The sequence below is a fragment of the Embiotoca jacksoni genome, unplaced genomic scaffold (genome assembly GCF_022577435.1).
Source record: "Embiotoca jacksoni isolate LCO1_2020_lvr unplaced genomic scaffold, fEmbJac1.0.p SCAF_20, whole genome shotgun sequence".
Lineage (NCBI taxonomy): Eukaryota > Metazoa > Chordata > Actinopteri > Embiotocidae > Embiotoca > Embiotoca jacksoni.
Window position 1 is genome coordinate 7,599,168 of NW_027185341.1, and position 18,491 is coordinate 7,617,658.

General features: G+C 43.3%; 1 protein-coding gene across 5 annotated transcripts in view; it reads left to right on the forward strand.

Annotated features, from left to right (window-relative positions):
- ep300a (E1A binding protein p300 a) overlaps positions 1-18,491 on the forward strand; it is a 34,103-nt gene that overhangs the window by 4,078 nt on the left and 11,534 nt on the right. For 2 of the 5 annotated variants that reach the window (XM_069156069.1, XM_069156074.1), the window contains exons 3-30: positions 535-714; positions 1,763-2,093; positions 2,404-2,523; positions 2,848-3,087; positions 3,413-3,518; positions 3,644-3,769; positions 4,308-4,425; positions 4,678-4,819; positions 5,807-5,881; positions 6,189-6,274; positions 6,513-6,668; positions 7,657-8,145; positions 9,593-10,001; positions 10,184-10,302; positions 10,516-10,579; positions 10,861-11,036; positions 12,420-12,508; positions 13,630-13,710; positions 14,364-14,420; positions 14,542-14,619; positions 14,726-14,793; positions 15,103-15,253; positions 16,121-16,267; positions 16,375-16,488; positions 16,612-16,777; positions 16,946-17,113; positions 17,265-17,426; positions 18,122-18,403. In XM_069156069.1, coding sequence (XP_069012170.1) covers positions 535-714; positions 1,763-2,093; positions 2,404-2,523; positions 2,848-3,087; positions 3,413-3,518; positions 3,644-3,769; positions 4,308-4,425; positions 4,678-4,819; positions 5,807-5,881; positions 6,189-6,274; positions 6,513-6,668; positions 7,657-8,145; positions 9,593-10,001; positions 10,184-10,302; positions 10,516-10,579; positions 10,861-11,036; positions 12,420-12,508; positions 13,630-13,710; positions 14,364-14,420; positions 14,542-14,619; positions 14,726-14,793; positions 15,103-15,253; positions 16,121-16,267; positions 16,375-16,488; positions 16,612-16,777; positions 16,946-17,113; positions 17,265-17,426; positions 18,122-18,403 — 4,500 coding nt within the window. The remainder of the gene's footprint in view (positions 1-534; positions 715-1,762; positions 2,094-2,403; positions 2,524-2,847; positions 3,088-3,412; positions 3,519-3,643; positions 3,770-4,307; positions 4,426-4,677; positions 4,820-5,806; positions 5,882-6,188; positions 6,275-6,512; positions 6,669-7,656; positions 8,146-9,592; positions 10,002-10,183; positions 10,303-10,515; positions 10,580-10,860; positions 11,037-12,419; positions 12,509-13,629; positions 13,711-14,363; positions 14,421-14,541; positions 14,620-14,725; positions 14,794-15,102; positions 15,254-16,120; positions 16,268-16,374; positions 16,489-16,611; positions 16,778-16,945; positions 17,114-17,264; positions 17,427-18,121; positions 18,404-18,491) is intronic. The other 3 variants (XM_069156072.1, XM_069156070.1, XM_069156073.1) reach the window with 3 other exon arrangements.

Genomic DNA, 18,491 nt, shown 5'->3' on the forward strand with positions numbered 1-18,491 from the left:
AACTATTCATGTCAGATTGCTGTTATAAACTACTATAAACTGCTGTTGATTGCATATGTTTTAGATTATTTTTTGTTCTTGTGCATGATTTTAGATGTTTTTTTCGGATGATTTTTGTCAGAAGAAGAAGAATTTCTCACTTCAGTTTTGGGAGACTTAATTACTATTGAGCAATAGGAAGTGTAAGTGGTAAAGACAGACTTGATTTAATGTTTTTTTTTGTTAGGGAGGTGAAAACATCCCTATAAGTTTAGCCTTGAGGAAGTCTATGGTGTGAGGAAGTATCTACAAGTCCTGTTTATTCAACAGCTAAGATTTGATGTATAATGTAAACAGTCAGAGGACAAACTACTGGTATACATAGAGCTTATATATACACTCACTAAATCACTTTCATATCAGAAATTTGAGTCACTGCAAGAAGACATACTTTATTTGTAAATCTTATTTGCTCGCTTTTTGTTTACTCCTCTTGTCCCTTCATCGTGCTCACTAACTTCTATTTGTCTCGTTATTTTCACCCTCTTCTGCTAGATGGGAATGATGGGCAACCCAGGCGGCCCTTTTGGAGGTCCCTATGGAGGTCAGGGCAATCAAGGTCTGGGAGGTGCAGGGCTGGGCCCTCAGCTCCAGAACAAAGGCTCCATGGCCAACAGCCTGGCCCAGTTCAACGTGGACAAGAAGAACCAGCCCATGCAAGGAATGGGAGCCATGGTAAGGAGCACAAACTGACTGAGTAGATGCTTCTGACAAAAATATTGTTGTCTGATCCCTGCATCCCACATTTACAGATACACTCAATAGGGCTGTACCCAACTTAGGATTTTGGCAGTCAGGCCGGATCTGGTTGTTTATATATATATTTTATACATATATATATATATATATATATATATATATATATATATATACAGACTATATGGCAATCAAAATATCGGCAGCGTGCTCTCTTTCGTCTTCGGATCACTGAGGGTCTCCTAACCAGTCCTCTTTTGGCGTTGCGTGGGGGAGGTGTTGTCGGTTGGTCATTGGCTTACCTCCCCTTCCTCCACGTCGGCAGTGAGCGGGGTGGCTTGGTCCTTTGCCTTTAGTTGGTCACTACGTAGCTTTATTAGAGATCTCCTGAAGTGCCACCTCTGCTTGGGCTTCTCGTCACCTTAGAGGACCTGCGCAGTCAAAAACACCCCCAAGGCTTCACTCCCAACCACACAATTCTGTGTCCACCTCCACCGAAGCAATGTACTCCAGTCAGCCTGCTCTGAGTGTTGATGGCCTCGACATCGTCGTGTCGCTGGAGGCAGGTGCAGGGTCTCTCTGTGACACCCTGTCCTGGCCCGCCAGGTATCCTTGCACGGTGTGGCAGCTTTAACCTGAACGTCCCGAGTACCCGACTCTCCTCTATCCTCCGGAGGTAGGCGGGGGGGTTCAATGTCTGTGCAAAATAATCCGATCTCTAAAAATTATGAAAAATAAAAGACTGTGGGGTTTCCAACAGACGACTCAACTCACTGATTTTGAGGGTGCAGTCCTAAAACTCCAACTATATTATCTCTTCCCACTTTTTCACATTGCCTTTAATTTGACCCGATCAATACTCTTTAACCCGTCACGTATTGCTATTAACACGAGCCTTTCCGTTTTATTCTCTACCTCCTCTGCACTTCTTACTCCCTGTAATCTTCTGCCTCATCTCTGTCTATTCCCTGTTTGTCTTCTCTCGTCTCATCCATCCCACCTTTTCTTATTCCCTCCCACTTCCCAGGGCGCCCAGCAGTCGCAGACAGGTGTGGGTGGTCCCTCAGGTGCACCCGTGGGAGGAGCCCCAGGGATGGTGCCCAGCGCTCAGGCAGGCCTGGTGGGGCCCGGCACCCAGGTGTCTGCGGCGTCTGCTGCAGCCGGAGCACCACCCACTGCTGACCCTGAAAAGCGCAAGCTAATCCAGCAGCAACTGGTACTCCTGCTCCATGCACACAAGTGCCAGCGGCGGGAGCAAGCCAACGGCGAAGTCCGGCAGTGCAACCTACCCCACTGCCGCACTATGAAGAATGTCCTCAACCACATGACTCACTGCCAGGCTGGCAAGTCCTGTCAGGGTGAGTAGACGGGATTCTGCATGTTCCTGGACTCAATAGATGGTTCTGATGTATCCCTGTATTTGTCAAGCAGGCTCATTTTAACTGTGCTGGCTGGGTTCTTCCCAACAGAAGTACAGGTCTTGCTGATTTGGATTTTTGTGATAGATACTTAAGACACTAAAACAACACTAGCCTTATTTTTTGATTTACCATCCAATCTCTAACAGTCACAAGCTTTCTAATTTCATTTAATCTTTTAATCTCTTTCCCCTCCCTCATCTAACTCTGTTTCCCAACTCTCTATCTTTTTGCCCTTTTTCATCCTCAGTTGCTCACTGTGCATCATCGAGGCAGATCATCTCCCATTGGAAGAACTGCACGCGACACGACTGTCCTGTCTGCCTGCCGCTGAAGAATGCCGGGGACAAGAGGAACCCGCAGTGTGAGTGTCTGTATCTGACCAAAAAAAACAATATATCTAACTTTAAATGTCTTTTCTTTACACTGTATATCTGAACTATATCATACTACCTTATTATCATTTCTAGTTTGACTTCTTTTATGTGATTTTGCAAATATATTGATTGAAAAATGTTGTTCTGCCTTACTTCATGCTGAATTGGAACCAGCAACCTCGGAAGCTTTAGTGACACTAATAATATCAATAGTGTACAAAATAATTGTATGATTACCGTAGCAGGATTTTCTTCAGATTATTCTCTGTCAAACAGATCAGATGTAGGATTAATCTGTCTTTGTTATGTCTTCACAGCTCTACTTGGCGCGGCTGCTGCAGGACTGGGCAGCTCTCTCGGGGCAGTCCCAGGTGGCCAACCAAGCGCTCCTAACCTCAACCCGCCGAGCCAGATTGACCCCAGCTCCATAGAAAGAGCCTACGCTGCCCTGGGCCTCACCTACCAGGGGAACCAGATCCAGTCTCCGACTGCCCAGCCCAACATGGCCAACCAAGGCCTGCAGGGGCAAGCTGGTATGAGGCCTCTGAATCCAATGGGTGAGTTAGGTTGTTTATTTGCTTCCCTCTCCAGATATTTTTAGTAGAATGATAGACGAATGTCTGCTCCTGATAGCACTCAAAGCTCAGCGTGTTTTCAGAGTCCCAGACAAGAGGACCTTCAGCTTTCAGAGTGAGGCACCTCAAGTGGCTTTTCAGTAGTTGCTTATTGCCAGGAGGAATTATGAAAAGTGTCATGTAAGATTGTCCTTCAGATGGCTCCATTTAAAAATAGAGGAGCCCAGAAAATACAGTCTGATGAACAGCTGGAGAATATGTAGTCATGTCATGCAGCTAAACAACATTCCATCATCTCCCTGTGTAGGTGTGAATCCTATGGGAGTCAATGGAGGTGTAGGTGCTTCCACTCAGAGCCAACAAGCCAGCCTGCTGCAGGATACCATGATGCATCTCAATGTGAACACCCAAGGGTAAGAAGGAACACAAGCACCATAAGACACCATTGATGAGAATCGTGATGCTGAGGGACTTTTCACCATTTTGTTCAGTTCGCCAAGAGACCAGGGCACACATTTATTTTTCCTGTCTCTTCCAGTCTGCTGAATGATGCTGGTGGAGTTGGTTCCATGCCCACGGCAGGCCCGCCCTCTGCCACAGGCATGAGGAAAGGCTGGCATGAGGACATCACGCAGGACCTACGAAACCACTTGGTGCACAAGCTGTAAGTGTTCAAGAAGAAGTCAACGTTAAATTATTCTTTTGAGCTACATACATAATCACATCCATCAATGTGTTGTCTTAATACCGGTGCTTGTGTGGTTTAAAAAGTGCATTTTATGCTCAAAACTAGATTTAATTTGTCTGCTCGGATGTGAAAGTTTAGTTAAGTTGGCTGACAGTCGCTCCGGTTTGTTCCTCTCAAACATGGCTGCTTGTGGCACTCATGGAGAGACAATGGTATACAAGACGATAATGTTTATTCCTCCTCTGTGGTAGTAAATACAATACATGGTCAACTGTACTATACTCTGGGTTTAACCAGATATTTAGTACAGACAAAGTTAACCACAATACTCAGTGAGGATATGACTGTTTACTGGCTCTTGTCAAAGACACATGCACTAATAACAGACTGTGTTTCATCAGTTGCTTGATTGAGACAGGAGTTCACATTCACATCCTTTTTTTTTTTTTTTTTTTTTTTTAAACCACCTTTCCTTCATCCTTTTGTTTTCCTTCTCTGCTTGCTCACCCCTCAGTGTCCAGGCCATCTTTCCGACCCCAGACCCTGCTGCCCTCAAGGACCGTCGTATGGAGAACCTGGTGGCCTATGCCCGAAAAGTTGAGGGAGACATGTACGAGTCGGCAAACAGTCGGGTAAGTTGCTTACTTCTTTAGGATGAGTAAACTGCTGGGAAGTTTGTCTGTCAATAACCAGCAGTCACTCTGTCAGTCATAAATCTTACAGCAGCTAAAGCCCAACCTGTGTTACCCTGTTTGTAACTTTTCTTTGTTCTTAAAAATATTTATTATGTTAGTTTTATGTCAAGAGTTTTTTTGTTGCCTGTCTGTGTTCAAGTTTCTTTGCCACATGCTACATTTCTGATTCCCTTTCCCTCTTTTTATCAGGCTGAGTACTATCACTTGCTGGCGGAGAAGATCTATAAGATCCAGAAGGAGCTGGAGGAGAAGAGGAGGACCCGGCTGCAGAAGCAAGGTATCGGCATCGGGTCTGCAGGCATGGGTCAGCCCACCACAGGACTCCCTCCAAGTGAGTGGACATATGGAGGCTTGATGCGCTTATTTTAGAGTGGGCTGAATCCATTTATGTGAATGATTATATATTCTGATAGAATGCGATAAAGGGACCTTTGATATTGTTTAATATCACTTAACTTCTTGCAAAAGCTTTAGTCCAACCTGCAATGCGTACCGTTCAAAAGTGATTTCAGTACGAGCTTCTCAACAATTCACTTTTACCAATTTTATCAAATCCATTTTTAGAAGACAAAAATTACAGAAAGCATTACGTTGCAAATCTTAAATTTTCATGCAGTTTAGAGGGGGAGAGTGTAACCCAGGTTCTTTTCTGTGGTTACAATTAACAGATTTCCCCTGAACACCACACATGGAAGTTATCGCTAGATAGTACAATTTACAGGCGTGCCGCAAACGCCTCACATGCTATCGGTATACTAAGCACCAGTAGTATTTGAATAATTTTGCTGTGACATCTTGTAAATTTATTTCACAGTGAATTTTTCATACCACATTCCCAAATATAGTATCTTCAGTCACCCATGGGTCACTGGTTGTTTTACAAGTTGGTAAAGATCATACACATTCTCGACGATTACTTTTAAAAAACGGATCAAACTGTATTTTCCGGTGTCTCTTTTCGGTTATGTGTTGCCTCGTGACTCCAAATGCAACGGATCTGACCAAGCAAATCGGAAAAAAAAGAGAAACATTCCAGAGTTCAAACAAGACTCTCTACGCATACTTGGATAGAAGATGATGTACTTTTTTGATCCCCATGGGTAAATTGATCCTCTGCATTTTGAGCCTTCCTATTCACACATCAGAGCAGTGGGAAGCCAAAGTGCAGCGCTTGGGGACCAGTGGTTTTGGGGTGCTGACAGGAATATTTACGCCAACAGAGAAGTGGTTTGATATGATAGGACATTTGCACATCTCCCTCTCTCCCGTGCACAGATGACAGTTTGACTTTCTTTATCTCCTGCCCCCGTTTTTACAGACGGCCCCCTTCCCGACCCGTCAATGCTGCGACCGGCTGGACCAAATCAGATAGTCAACAGGATGCAAGGCCCAGGTAAACAAAATCTGTTGGAGACCAGGACACATTATTTTGATTCATCTGTTTAAAGAAAAGTTGACACACAGTTTTTATTGTGTTAGCTTACATCAAAGAGAATCAAACTTGATTACACTGAAGGGGTTTATGGAGCTCTTTCTTTGCCCTGGTGTTTACACTTCACTGTATTAAATACCTTTTACACAACATGAAAACCTGATGACGGCATGTATACAGGAACAATTTAAGAACAAATACAAATGTTGTGCATATTCCACATGAAATGTCTCCGTGTTGTAAATGATAACTGTCTGTGTTTTGTCAGGTATGAATCAGTTCAATCAGATGGGGATGCAGTCTATGGGCCAGAGGTCCACGCCTCCTCTTCCCATGGGAGCATCTGGCAACCAGGTCAGTACCGAACACATCAAGTATCACATCGTTGTTGTTTTTTTTTTATGCCAAATAAAGAACTCACTTGAGTGAACTATGTCTCGTTACACAGTATTTATCAAATGCTTCTCAGCAAAGAGTTGTGCATGTCAGAACACAATGTGAAGGCAGCAAATTATTTCAAGTGACATACAAACTCCTCCTGTTGAAAAGTGTTTTAAAAGACCTCTGCGAATGCCTTTTTTTGTACCTCTAGATTGGAATGGTTGGACCCAGGGTGGGGCAGCCCAATGTCAACCAGCTGCAGAACCAGTTTCTGTCCCAGGGGCAGTTTCCGGGCTCAGGACCGGGCGTTGGAACGGCTCAGCCTGGGATGGCCCAGCCTGGAGGAGCACAGGGAGGCATGGCCCAGGTAGGAAGCATGCAGTTCTTCTTCTTGTTTATTTCAGATAAATTTCAGTTAGGTCTTTACTAATTAATATCCATATATTAGATCTATCTTAGATGGTGTCTTTGCAGAAAGTGCAGTGGAAGCATTATGTTTAGCAGAGCAGCAACAGTAGCAAGTGCTTTTTCACAGTATCAGTGAATGAGACTTTTAATTTGAAATGAGGTGCAATCTGTACAGGAAGTCTGTACATCTTCCGCCGCAAACTAAAAACACACCTCTTCCGACTTTACCTTGAATAGTAGAACTTTAGTAGCGCTTAAAATGGCACTTACCGATAGCACTTTGTAGTTTGGCTTTCTTGAAGAAATTGTATTTTCTTGATTCTTGTTGTTCTGGGTTTTGTACCCTCATGGTTGAAATGCAGTTATTGTAAGTCGCTTTGGATAAAAGCGTCAGCTAAATGTAATGGAAGTCGTAGCATTCTTCCGACCAATGGTGTAACTTTATCACTCGGTCGCTCAGACACACACATTGGGGTTTATAGGGCTTGCGTTGCTGTTGTAGTCCAGCCCAAAAAAATTATTCAGCCACAGTTAGAATCTGTAGATGTTATTGTTAGATGTCGTCAAAAGCGTCTGACAGGAAGTGTTTTCTTTCACTTCGGCTGTTTTACAACAGCCACTTTTAACAACCAAGCAAGGTATACGCGTCTCTGTGTTTGACAATATCCCAAGATTTCCTGGGCCATCAGAGAGAGCTATCAGGGAGCCTGAGCAAAGGAGAAGGAGCTTTTGCTCAGGAACTACTTAACAAAATTTTGTTTGCATAGAAATGTTCCTGGATTAACATAAAGATGTATGTAGTAAAATCCCTAAAATTCAATAATAGAAAGCTAAACAACTTTTTTTCCTCGAAAATGTTCTCAAAGTGCAAATCATGAAGTTAGGAAACTCTGGGTCAAGCATGGGTCAGCTTTAAATCATCTTGCTCCATCTTCTTATGTCCTCAGACGCAGATGGGCACTCCTCCTTCTCTGTCAGTTGCTAGTCCTCTAGCCCAGCCAGGTTCAGCCGGCGGTCCCAGCGGGGTCTCCTCAGTGGGGCCGATGGGTCCCCAGAGTGTTGGTAGTGGAGCTCCAAACTCATTGGTCGGAGCCTCTCCTTCCTCAGTGACTCCATCCAACACAAACCAGCAACCCAACTCCATCCCCCATCTGGGAGCCATGCGCGGCAGCTCGCCCTCCCCTGCTCACAGCCGATCGCCGACTCCCCACCAAACGCCGCCCAGACTAGCTGGGTCCCAGACGCCACAACCCCACACCCCTAATGCATCACAGTTGGCGCCGCCCCCCGCTCCGCAGCAGAATCAGCATGGACAGGGTCCTGGCTCCAACAAGCCCCTGCAGCAGCACATGGGCCCAGCTGGTTCGACCACTCCATCTCACCCTGGACTGAGCTCCAGCTCAACACCGCATGGAAGTCAGCTGCCACGCACTCCGGTCAGTGGGATTTAACATCTACTGTATTCTAGTTATGCTTAGAAGTTGTATGTATTTTTACTCATCTGCTCTGATAATGTCTATACAGGGCTCTGTAAAAGATTTAGACAGTTGTGAAAAATTCCTTAAAAAGTGAGCAATAAATATATAAATCAAATCAACATGTGGTGTGGACCACCTTTGTCTTTAAATTAGCATACATTTTTCTAGGTACATTTGTTCACAGTTATGTTGTTCAGCATCATGGAAAACTTTGCCACGCACGTTCTGTGGATCTCGTCCATCTCTTCCTGTAATCCCAGACGGACTCCATGATAAGATCAGTGCTCCGCAGGGGGCCACAACATCTGTTGCAGCACTTATGCTCTTCTTGCAGCTAAAGACATCGTTCTTCATGGCTGCGTGTTTGTGGTCATTGTCATGCTACAGAATGAATTTGGGGTCAATGAGTCCTCGAATAAGAACCTGACTGTACTTCTCAACACTGACATGTTCTTGAACTCCATTTGCAGAAATAAAGCCCCGAATCTGTGAGGAAATGCTCTTTAGCCTCTCAACACATGAACCCCTTTCTGTTAGGGGCCCAAAATTTCAGATTTTGACTCGTCAATCCTCGGCACCTGTTGCCATTCTTGAACAGCCCAGTCTGAGAGTTGATTGGCTCAGACACCACATTAGAGGAAAGACTTTCATACAGCTCACTTCTCATCAGACCTGTCTGGCTGTGGCAGCTCTGACCCGATGGCTCTGCTGAACATCTTCATATCAGCTTGGAAAGTGATTTGTGTGCTGCACTCGGTTTCCCTGCCTGACGCCAGTGTTACGGTCAAACTCGCCCATTCTTTGTATTTCTACTGAATAGCTGGCACAGCACATCTGGAAACACCTGTCTGCTTCTAAATTTCTAGCTGATACTTGATAACCACCTTCTGTCTTGTTGCTACGCTTTAGTCTTTACATTGTGGAAAACTTTAGATACAACTTTAATTTCTTCAGCAGCTTCACCTTTTTTAAACCCAGTTTCATTTCATCAGTTTGTTTCAACCGAAATACAATGTTTCTGTTCGTAGCACTTTTTGGGGCAGTGATCTTTTATTTGGTAACTTTCTTAAACAGCAGGTCGCACATGAATGTTTCACTATTTATCAAAGAATATTTGGAAATGTAAACTATATCACATTTTTACACACTATTGCTGAAGATAGACATGATGGAGACATGTTTTGTGCACAAAAACCTTTGCACAGTACTGAAAGTCACATGATGATCAAACATTTTTCCAACCGCCTCGGTTATATTTAACCTGCGCACTCTGTTTGAACCATGTTTTACCTGTTGACCCCCACAGGATGTTTATGTCTTAACTTTATCTTGTCATTTAGTTTTTTTTTGTTGCCTTTCAGGCACGATTATGTCCTATTCACTATTTCTATGCGTCTCTCTTTAGTTATCCCAGAAGGGTTCGTTTCCGGCAGACAGTCAGGCTCTGACGCCAGCTTCCGTCAGCAGCTTGGACACTTCGTCCCAGCAGCCCCCATCAAACACCTCCACCGCCAACCTCGACCCCAAGATGGAGGTCAAGCAGCAGGATGAGGAGGACGAGAGCGATGCCGGCAGCTGCTCCAAAGGAGGGAAGCTCAGCAACCTCAAGATGGAGGAAAAGCCCATCAAATCCGAACTGAAAAAGGAAGAGTGTTCTGGAGAGGGAGGTAAAGGAATTCCTATGGATACATCGACAACAATGCAGACGTCGAGTATAAAGACGGAAGACAGGAAGCCAGAGGTGAAGAAGGAGGTGAAAGAGGAAGAGGAGACTTCGGATGCAGCTGTAACACAGGCCCCAGCGAAAAAGAAGAGTACGTTTTTACCAGCTTTGCTTTTTTTTAACATTTGAATCTATATTGTTATTGATCCAAATGTGGTGGTTTTCAGTTTTTGACATGAAATCTAAAGGGCTAATTGAAGGAAGAATTGTGGAAAACTGACCATTTTCAATTCTTCTTTTAATCTCATTGTCGCCTCTTCATCTTTTTCCTAGTCTTCAAACCAGAGGAGCTTCGTCAGGCCTTGATGCCCACACTTGAATCTCTCTACAGACAAGACCCAGAGTCTCTGCCCTTCAGGATGCCTGTAGACCCACAACTGCTTTGCATACCTGTAAGTACCCCTGCTTAGGTTGAAATCTTTTTGACTTTCTCTGACATGTTTATATGTCTTAATTTAAAAGTCTGCATCCTTGCTGGTGTCGTGCCCTTAGATTATGAGAGCTGAGAGAAATCTATGATCCCTTGACTATTGCCGATTGTCTTATTTTACTTGTATATGTAATTAAGTGCTCAGTTTTGACACGAACACCGTGTGATGTTGCAGGACTACTTTGACATTGTGAAGAACCCCATGGACTTATCAACTATCAAGCGAAAGCTAGACACAGGTTAGTACTTGCTGCTACATATTACAGGGTTTGGTCATTGCTGGGAAACTTAATGGACCACAACGCACTTTTTGAAGTAATCAAATTGTGGATAGATTTGGGGAAGTCATGATTTGCATATTTAAAATGAATTAATTTAGCTTTTTACGTGGAAACCGTACATCTGGCTACCAGCTGGTCCTATCTTTCTTGCCCATTAATAGATGCCCCAATAAGCCAACTGTCTTCAGTTTGAAAAGTCTTCTTACTACACCGTCCCACGGTTTGTGTCGTGGTTGTAGGTCAGTACCAGGACCCCTGGCAGTACGTGGATGACATCTGGCTGATGTTCAACAACGCCTGGCTGTACAATCGCAAGACATCACGAGTCTACAAGTACTGCTCTAAGCTGGCCGAGGTTTTCGAGCAGGAGATCGACCCGGTGATGCAGACCCTCGGTTACTGTTGTGGGAGGAAGGTGAGATGAAATGCTGCGTAATTACCTGGATAGAATGGATGGGGGGTATTGGTCAGAACTGTTGTACAAACAAGTTGGTAGTATCCGAATCATTCATTCACTTAACGTTCAGCGATTTTGTTTGCCCACTAACTTTTTCCCCTGCCTCTAATTGTCATGAGGTACCGAGGGGACGAGATGTCATATATTTGTGGTGTTTAGAATAATCTGGACAAAGTGGCCTTTACACTCATTAACTTTACAGAATTACACTTAAAAATGTTTGTGAATAACTATAACTTCTTCTCTTCAAACACACTCTTTCATCTGAAGGAACCTGTTTTGAAGCATCTAAATGACCTGTGCACATATCCTGTCTCACTGCTCTTAACACGAGCCTCCGTCTGGAGTTTATTTTTCCTTCACCAATCACATAAGATAGACAGGCAGTCATTATTAAATCTCACACAAAAACCAACAGAAATCGGCTTTAAATCTCTGCTTAACAATCATTAGGAAGCATCGATCATTTTCCAATTTATATTAAATAAGAGGCCAAAGGGCCCATTGCATTCTTGTGCGCTTAGTTTAAATGTAATCCCTTTAAATTTCGCAACCATATGAATTAAAGTAACGACAAGTATCAATACTGGTGAGCAGTATTCTGGTGGAGAGTCCTGATTGGTCAGTCAGGTGATAATGTGTCTGCACCATATAGCTGGTGTGTCTGAAAGTTTTCAATATGGTTCAAATGCAGAAATGAACTCTGCTCATTCACATCTGAAAATGGAAGCGCTGAAGTGGGTTCAAAGTTAAATTTGGCCTCGGGCATACCACCGACATATCACGTTTCAGCTCACATTAGACTCGGCTATTTTTGGTTTTGCAGACAAATAACAAAACTGATTGTCAGGTCGAGCCTTCAGCCAGCCTTTCAGAATAACAGGCCAATGAGGGAAAACAAAGTAGCACCTGACATTAGCTCTAATTAGATTTTTTTTTTTACGCAACAAACCTAAACAGAAAAAACGCAGTTGAGCTTCTCTGGTATTAAAAGGTGGAATGTTTCTGATGACACTTCCTTTTTTTTTTTTTCTATTTCATTAAAAACTATATTCACACTTAACTTTTCACATTTTTCTTTAAATCATTAACATAGAAAATGCAAGAAAACACAGTAGTATAGTTTTATGATACTATCACAATGTGATTAAACTGAAACTCACCTAAAGTTTATTGCAATATTGTTTTGTTATGTAGCAATGAATTTCATACAGCCCTGCAAGAGAAAGGTTTTTCCTGATGTGTGTTCCTTGATCACTAGAGGGCAGTGTCCCCACAGTTGTTGATGGATTTAGAAATAAATATGTTCTTCATCCTGTTTTTTTTCTCTCTTCCCATCAGCTGGAGTTCTCTCCTCAGACACTGTGCTGCTATGGAAAGCAGCTGTGCACTATTCCCCGAGACGCTGCTTTCTTCAGCTACCAGAACAGGTACGGAGGGGGGGAAGTGGGATCAGGTAGAGGAGGGTAAAGGGAAGCCTTGATGAGGATGGGTTGGTAAAGGCTTTGTAGACGAGATTCATTCCAAACTATTTAAACGGAGAATGTGATGTAGATAGGAAGTTGTTTTATTGCAATGTTGATCTGGATAATTTTGTTTCCCTAAACACTCCCCCTCACTTCATGTTCCCCATTTTTTATACCTTCGTGTGGTGCCGAATTCATTTTAACAGTCAGTCCTCATGTCACATTCGTCATTAAACAACTCTTAAAATAGCAGCTCAGTACAGTGTTTAAAACAGTGTTTTGTTAGTTTTTTTGCATAAAAAAGCTGAACAAAGCAGAGAAAGTGTCTTTTTTTCTATTGGAGCCTTTAAATAAAATCTTCTTTTGAACTCGGCACAGAAATGATCCAAAATAATGTTTAAATTTGCTCTTTTAACATGGCGGCCTACATGTTTTTCCATCCTACCTGTCTTCAGTTGTTTTAAACACCCGTGGAAACCTTACAGGAATGTGAAAGGACCGACTTTAAAATGAACTGCGTGAATGAACAGCTGAGCAGTTGTCTGTGCTTACACGTTCACATTTGTTTAGTGTTTGTGTCCTGTGATACAACTTCCTGCTCCGGTTTGGCTCCTGTTGACTCTGCTCCTGCTCTGTTAGCTGTGATGGTGGTCATCGTCGTTGTTGCTGCTGCTCATCCTCTCTTGTCCAAATTGCTAATCTGTGCTTTGCCTCGGCTCTTTGCTGTGTTCGTCTTCGTCTTGTTCCCCGTCCATTTCACTTCTTCTCTGTCCTCCCTTCCACTGGCTGTGATGTCAACATTGGCTTGCTTTTTTTGCCTTGACCAACCATGCACCTCCAACCCCCCCCCCCCCCCCCCCCCCCCCCCCCCCCCCCCCCAACTCATGACTGACTGTTGCGATGACAACTTCCTGCTTTCTGTACTGCACTCCTCCTTCCTGCACTTCCTGCTTGCTCCACTTGTGGCACCCTGACCTTGCCCATGTCCTGTACCGTTTGGTGCCTGCCCTCCCGTGTGCTGTCTGTGGTTGACTGTGCTGTGGGGAACGGCGTAGTTCACCAAAATTTGGGCTTGTTGCTGACAGGTACCACTTCTGCGAGAAGTGTTTCAACGAGATCCAGGGGGAGACCGTTTCCCTGGGCGATGACCCCACCCAGCCACAGACGTGAGTATCAGTCCCTTGAATGATCTTTGACAGCTGAAGCTTTCTTTTCTTAACCTAAATCCAGTCACCTGGCAGCAATTATTTCTATAGCTACATGCCTTTTAATGTTTTCTACCTACTCTTTAAATCATATTTTAATTGTTTAAACTTGGATGTATAGTGTAGCCTGCACTCAGCAGTCCTTCTGCCTTTCCTACACAACCAAACCATAACATTTAGCTGCAGTTGAAGAACACCACGAGCTCAGTTTGTTGCAATCAAAATCCTGTCAAGGTGTCACTCTGGTATCCGACCTCTAAGTGAACATGAGCAACTGAGCTACGTTACATTTCTGTTTATATCTTACTGCAAAATCACTGTATATGTGTGTGTGTACGTTATACACCAAATTAATTTGATGCCCAGGGTATCCTCTTAAAGAGCCTTTATTTACAGATGACACATTATGACCTGATGTTAAGCTACATAATGGTACATGTTAAACAGCAGTATACCACTGTCAATTATTTGCTTTGGTTATTTTCTTATTTTCAAGTGAAACTGTGTCACACCTCTTGTTTTAAACCATAACTTTGAAGCGGTTTTATTTGCAGTATGTTGAGCATATTGTCTTGTTCTTCTACATATCATCATCCTCCCTCTAATATTTTCAGATCAATTAACAAGGAGCAGTTTGAGAAGAAGAAGAATGACACACTGGACCCTGAGCTGTAAGTCAACTGCCCACCGTGTTTAATGTCCCGGCGCTTCCGGGGCAAAAAAGATGAAACCCAATTTGTTTCACAGACGTGCAGAACGTGTATAACTTGTAACTTCTGTCCCTGTTTTCAGGCTTGTTGAATGTTTGGACTGTGGCCGCAGAATGCATCAGATCTGTGTCTTACACCATGAAACAATCTGGCCATCAGGGTGAGTAGATTTTTCGGTTTCCAGTCGTTCTCAAGGTTTACGGGAAAGTTATCATTCAATAAATTCAACTGACTCGACTTCTGTTTTTCTACTTGCTGTACCACAGTTTTGTCTGTGATGGCTGCTTAAAGAAGACCAACAAGACGAGGAAAGAAAACAAGTATTCTGCCAAAAGTAAGTGGCAAAGCTCCCATCCTATTTCATCAAAATGTTGTTATACACTTTCATACTGGATACTGGTCTACTTATTCGACCCAATCATCAATCTGACTCACTGTTTTCAGGTTGTCACCATTTACCAACTCAAGACTCTAATCTAAACTGTATCACTGCTTGACCAAAGGCATTACATAAAATCAGTAAAGTTACCGTTCAGATTAGTTTTCCTCTGACATGCGAGCTTTGTAACTGAACTGCACTTTGTCAGAAGTAGACCGACATGTAGAGTGGGAATAAACAGTTTGTTGACTCGCTGTCTGACAGGGTTGCCCCAGACGAGGCTGGGCAGTTATCTGGAGTTGAGGGTGAATGACTTCCTGAAGCGTCAGACACACCCGGAGGCCGGAGAGGTCTTCATCCGTGTTGTGCACGTCTCTGACAAAGTGGTGGAGGTTAAACCAGGCATGAAGTCCAGGTAACGGAAGAAGACGCACTCTTGGCACCCAGAATTGGAGATACCTGTCTGGTTTGCTCACAATAGCATTTTTTTTTTTGTAAAATAAATTAATAAACGTAGCAAATTATGGTTTAATGTAACCTCACAGCTTAGTCAATCTATAGACCATAAAAGTGGAAGTAGCTTGTAGGTCTGAAAAGTGAGGCCAATGCAGAAGTGCCTTAAACTGCAATACCACCTAGGACCGTTAGGGGTCGGCTCCAAAAAGGCTCTGGATCCATAGACTCCCATTCAGCTTTTGTTTATGAAATTCAAAGTCAATAAAACATTTTTCACAAGTCCTAATGGTGTCATTCTCGAAATGTACTCCTTGTTATTAGTTTTAAAATGGTCCATCTGAAAATAATCCCATCATTAATTAGATATTAGACCTCAGAAAGCAGTATTTTTAGGGGCGCGTCTGATTGATTGACAAGCCTGTGGTGCAGTCAGGTTTCCCGCTATCAGTGGGTGGGCGTAGTGTCCTCGGATCCAGTCAGATCCATCACTCGCTCCTTCCCAGCTCATCTAAATATGTTCACAGTCAATGTGATGAATAAGGAAACAGCTGCTGGCCTTTCTTTTTTTTCTTTTTTTCTTTTTTTTTTTACAGAATTTTAAAGAATTTAATGTAAAAGAAGAAACATTAAGAATATTTGACCTGTTCAGTAAGATGGGAAAACTAATATTGTTTAAATAGGAGCTAAGAATAGTTAAGTATTTTTTTAATAGTAGCTTTAATAGAGCTAATATTTTCTCAATGTGAAACACTCTAAGTATTAGATAACCTTTAGTTTGTGCAGACATTTGTTTCACAGTAAGCTCATTCAGGTTTTTTGTCTGCAGATTTGTGGACAGCGGAGAGATGTCGGAGTCTTTCCCGTACAGGACAAAAGCCCTCTTTGCATTTGAGGACATTGATGGAGCCGACGTCTGCTTCTTCGGTATGCATGTTCAGGAGTATGGATCTGACTGCCCTCAGCCCAACCAGAGGTAAGGATATCACTATATCAGAAACAGGATTTTATTCACAAAGTACTGTTATTGTTTTTTTGTCTCCTATTGAAACACTTAATGACTCTTTTTTTTCACCCACTCAGGCGAGTCTACATCTCCTACCTGGACAGTGTACACTTTTTTCGGCCGCGCACTCTAAGAACAGCAGTTTACCATGAAATCCTCATTGGCTACTTGGAGTATGTCAGGAAATTAGGGTGAGTGCTTTTGGAACATTTATTTTGGTTACGAGTACAAGAAGGCTTTACTGAGACACGGTTTTCCTTTACTGGTTGATTCATTGCGGTCATTATTCATGGTCTCTTGTGCATCCTCCTCAGCTACACCACTGGCCACATCTGGGCCTGCCCGCCCAGTGAAGGGGACGACTACATCTTCCACTGTCACCCTGCAGATCAGAAGATCCCAAAACCCAAACGCCTTCAGGAGTGGTACAAGAAGATGCTAGACAAAGCCGTGGCAGAGCGGATAGTGCACGACTATAAGGTAAAAAGGCAGTATAAAACCATGTTTGGAAGAAATAGTAGTTTTTGAGATTTAGGTTTAGCCTCTCTGCAATCTAGGCTTTTTAGAACGTCTATGTAAATATTCTTGTAATGACTGATGTGGGTCATATTCATTGCACTTAACTTTATTGTCTTTTTATCCCAAAAGGATATCTTCAAGCAGGCAACAGAGGATCGTTTGACCAGTGCCAAGGAACTGCCTTACTTTGAGGGTGACTTCTGGCCAAATGTGCTGGAGGAGAGCATCAAAGAGCTGGAGCAGGAAGAAGAGGAGAGAAAAAGGGAGGAGAACAGCACTTCCAATGAGAGTATTGATGTAAGAATGAACCACTCGATATGGTCCTTGAGTCTACGTACATATTGCTGTGAGAGTGGGGTGAGAAAAAGGTTGCCTCATCATGAGCTTGTTGTTAATGTGATCACCGATGTTTTTTGTGGTTTTCTTAACCTCTTTCTTTCTCGTGCAGGACACAAAAGGTGACAGCAAAAATGCAAAGAAGAAGAACAACAAAAAGACAAGCAAGAACAAGAGCAGCCTGAGCCGAGCCAATAAGAAGAAGCCAGGGATGCCCAATGTCTCCAATGACCTTTCACAGAAACTCTATGCCACTATGGAAAAACACAAAGAGGTAGGATGAGCAAATGACACAAAAAAGTAGAGTGTCTTACCTGAAACGCTGTTGAAGCTCCATTAACTCTGTGAGAAACACATCGAGTTTCCTTCAAATTCTTCACAATAAAAGTGTCCTGTCAGTTCGCCAGTGGGACTTTTAATGTGAAGCAGCAAGAGAGGAAATGGTTTGCATAAGCAGTTACTTAATACATCCTCACATCACTAAAATGATTATGAAACTCTAGAATAAGGCAGATACCTGAAATTACAAACGGGAACACGCAAATAAAAGTTCCCTCGAAACCAGAGAGATTCGGGTTGAAGCCATAAAAGTGCTGAGAGCCGAACACAGACTTCTCTCTGAACTCCTGCACACGAGTTCAGCTGCAGAGGAGATCGTTGTGGGTCAGCTGTGGTCGGTCCTGTTATCAATCATTGCTTTAAGTATCTCCTGCTGTGAGGCTGCAGTGGGAACGCATGTAAACATGGCCTGGCTGAAGCGGAGTGATCTGGGCTGATTGCTTCTAAATGCATTCAGCTTATCACATTTGTGTTATTTACAGAAAGAGTAAAATGAGCGGCGTAAAAAATAAATAAATTATTGACTTGATTTTCTCGATTTTACTACTTGGAATTCTGGCACAACTGCTGGCATAAAGTGGAGTAGATCACCTGCCCCTCATCTTTTCTCCTTTCCTTTTCCTGTCCTAGGTGTTTTTTGTGATCCGGCTGATTGCGGCCCCCATGGCAAATGCCTTGCCCCCCATTTCAGACCCGGATCCCCTGATGGCATGTGATCTCATGGATGGTCGTGATGCATTCCTGACTCTGGCCCGCGACAAACACCTCGAGTTCAGCTCGCTGCGGAGGTCAATGTGGAGCTCCACATGCATGCTGGTGGAGTTGCATAACCAAAGCCAGGACCGCTTTGTTTACACTTGCAATGAGTGCAAGCACCACGTAGAGACTCGCTTCCACTGCACCGTTTGTGAGGTAAGTCGGGGAAAGCCGGTTGTCATGGTGGGTCTGATTTGAAAGAAAATATCTCGATAGTAATGTTTTTTTTACTATGCCACTATAA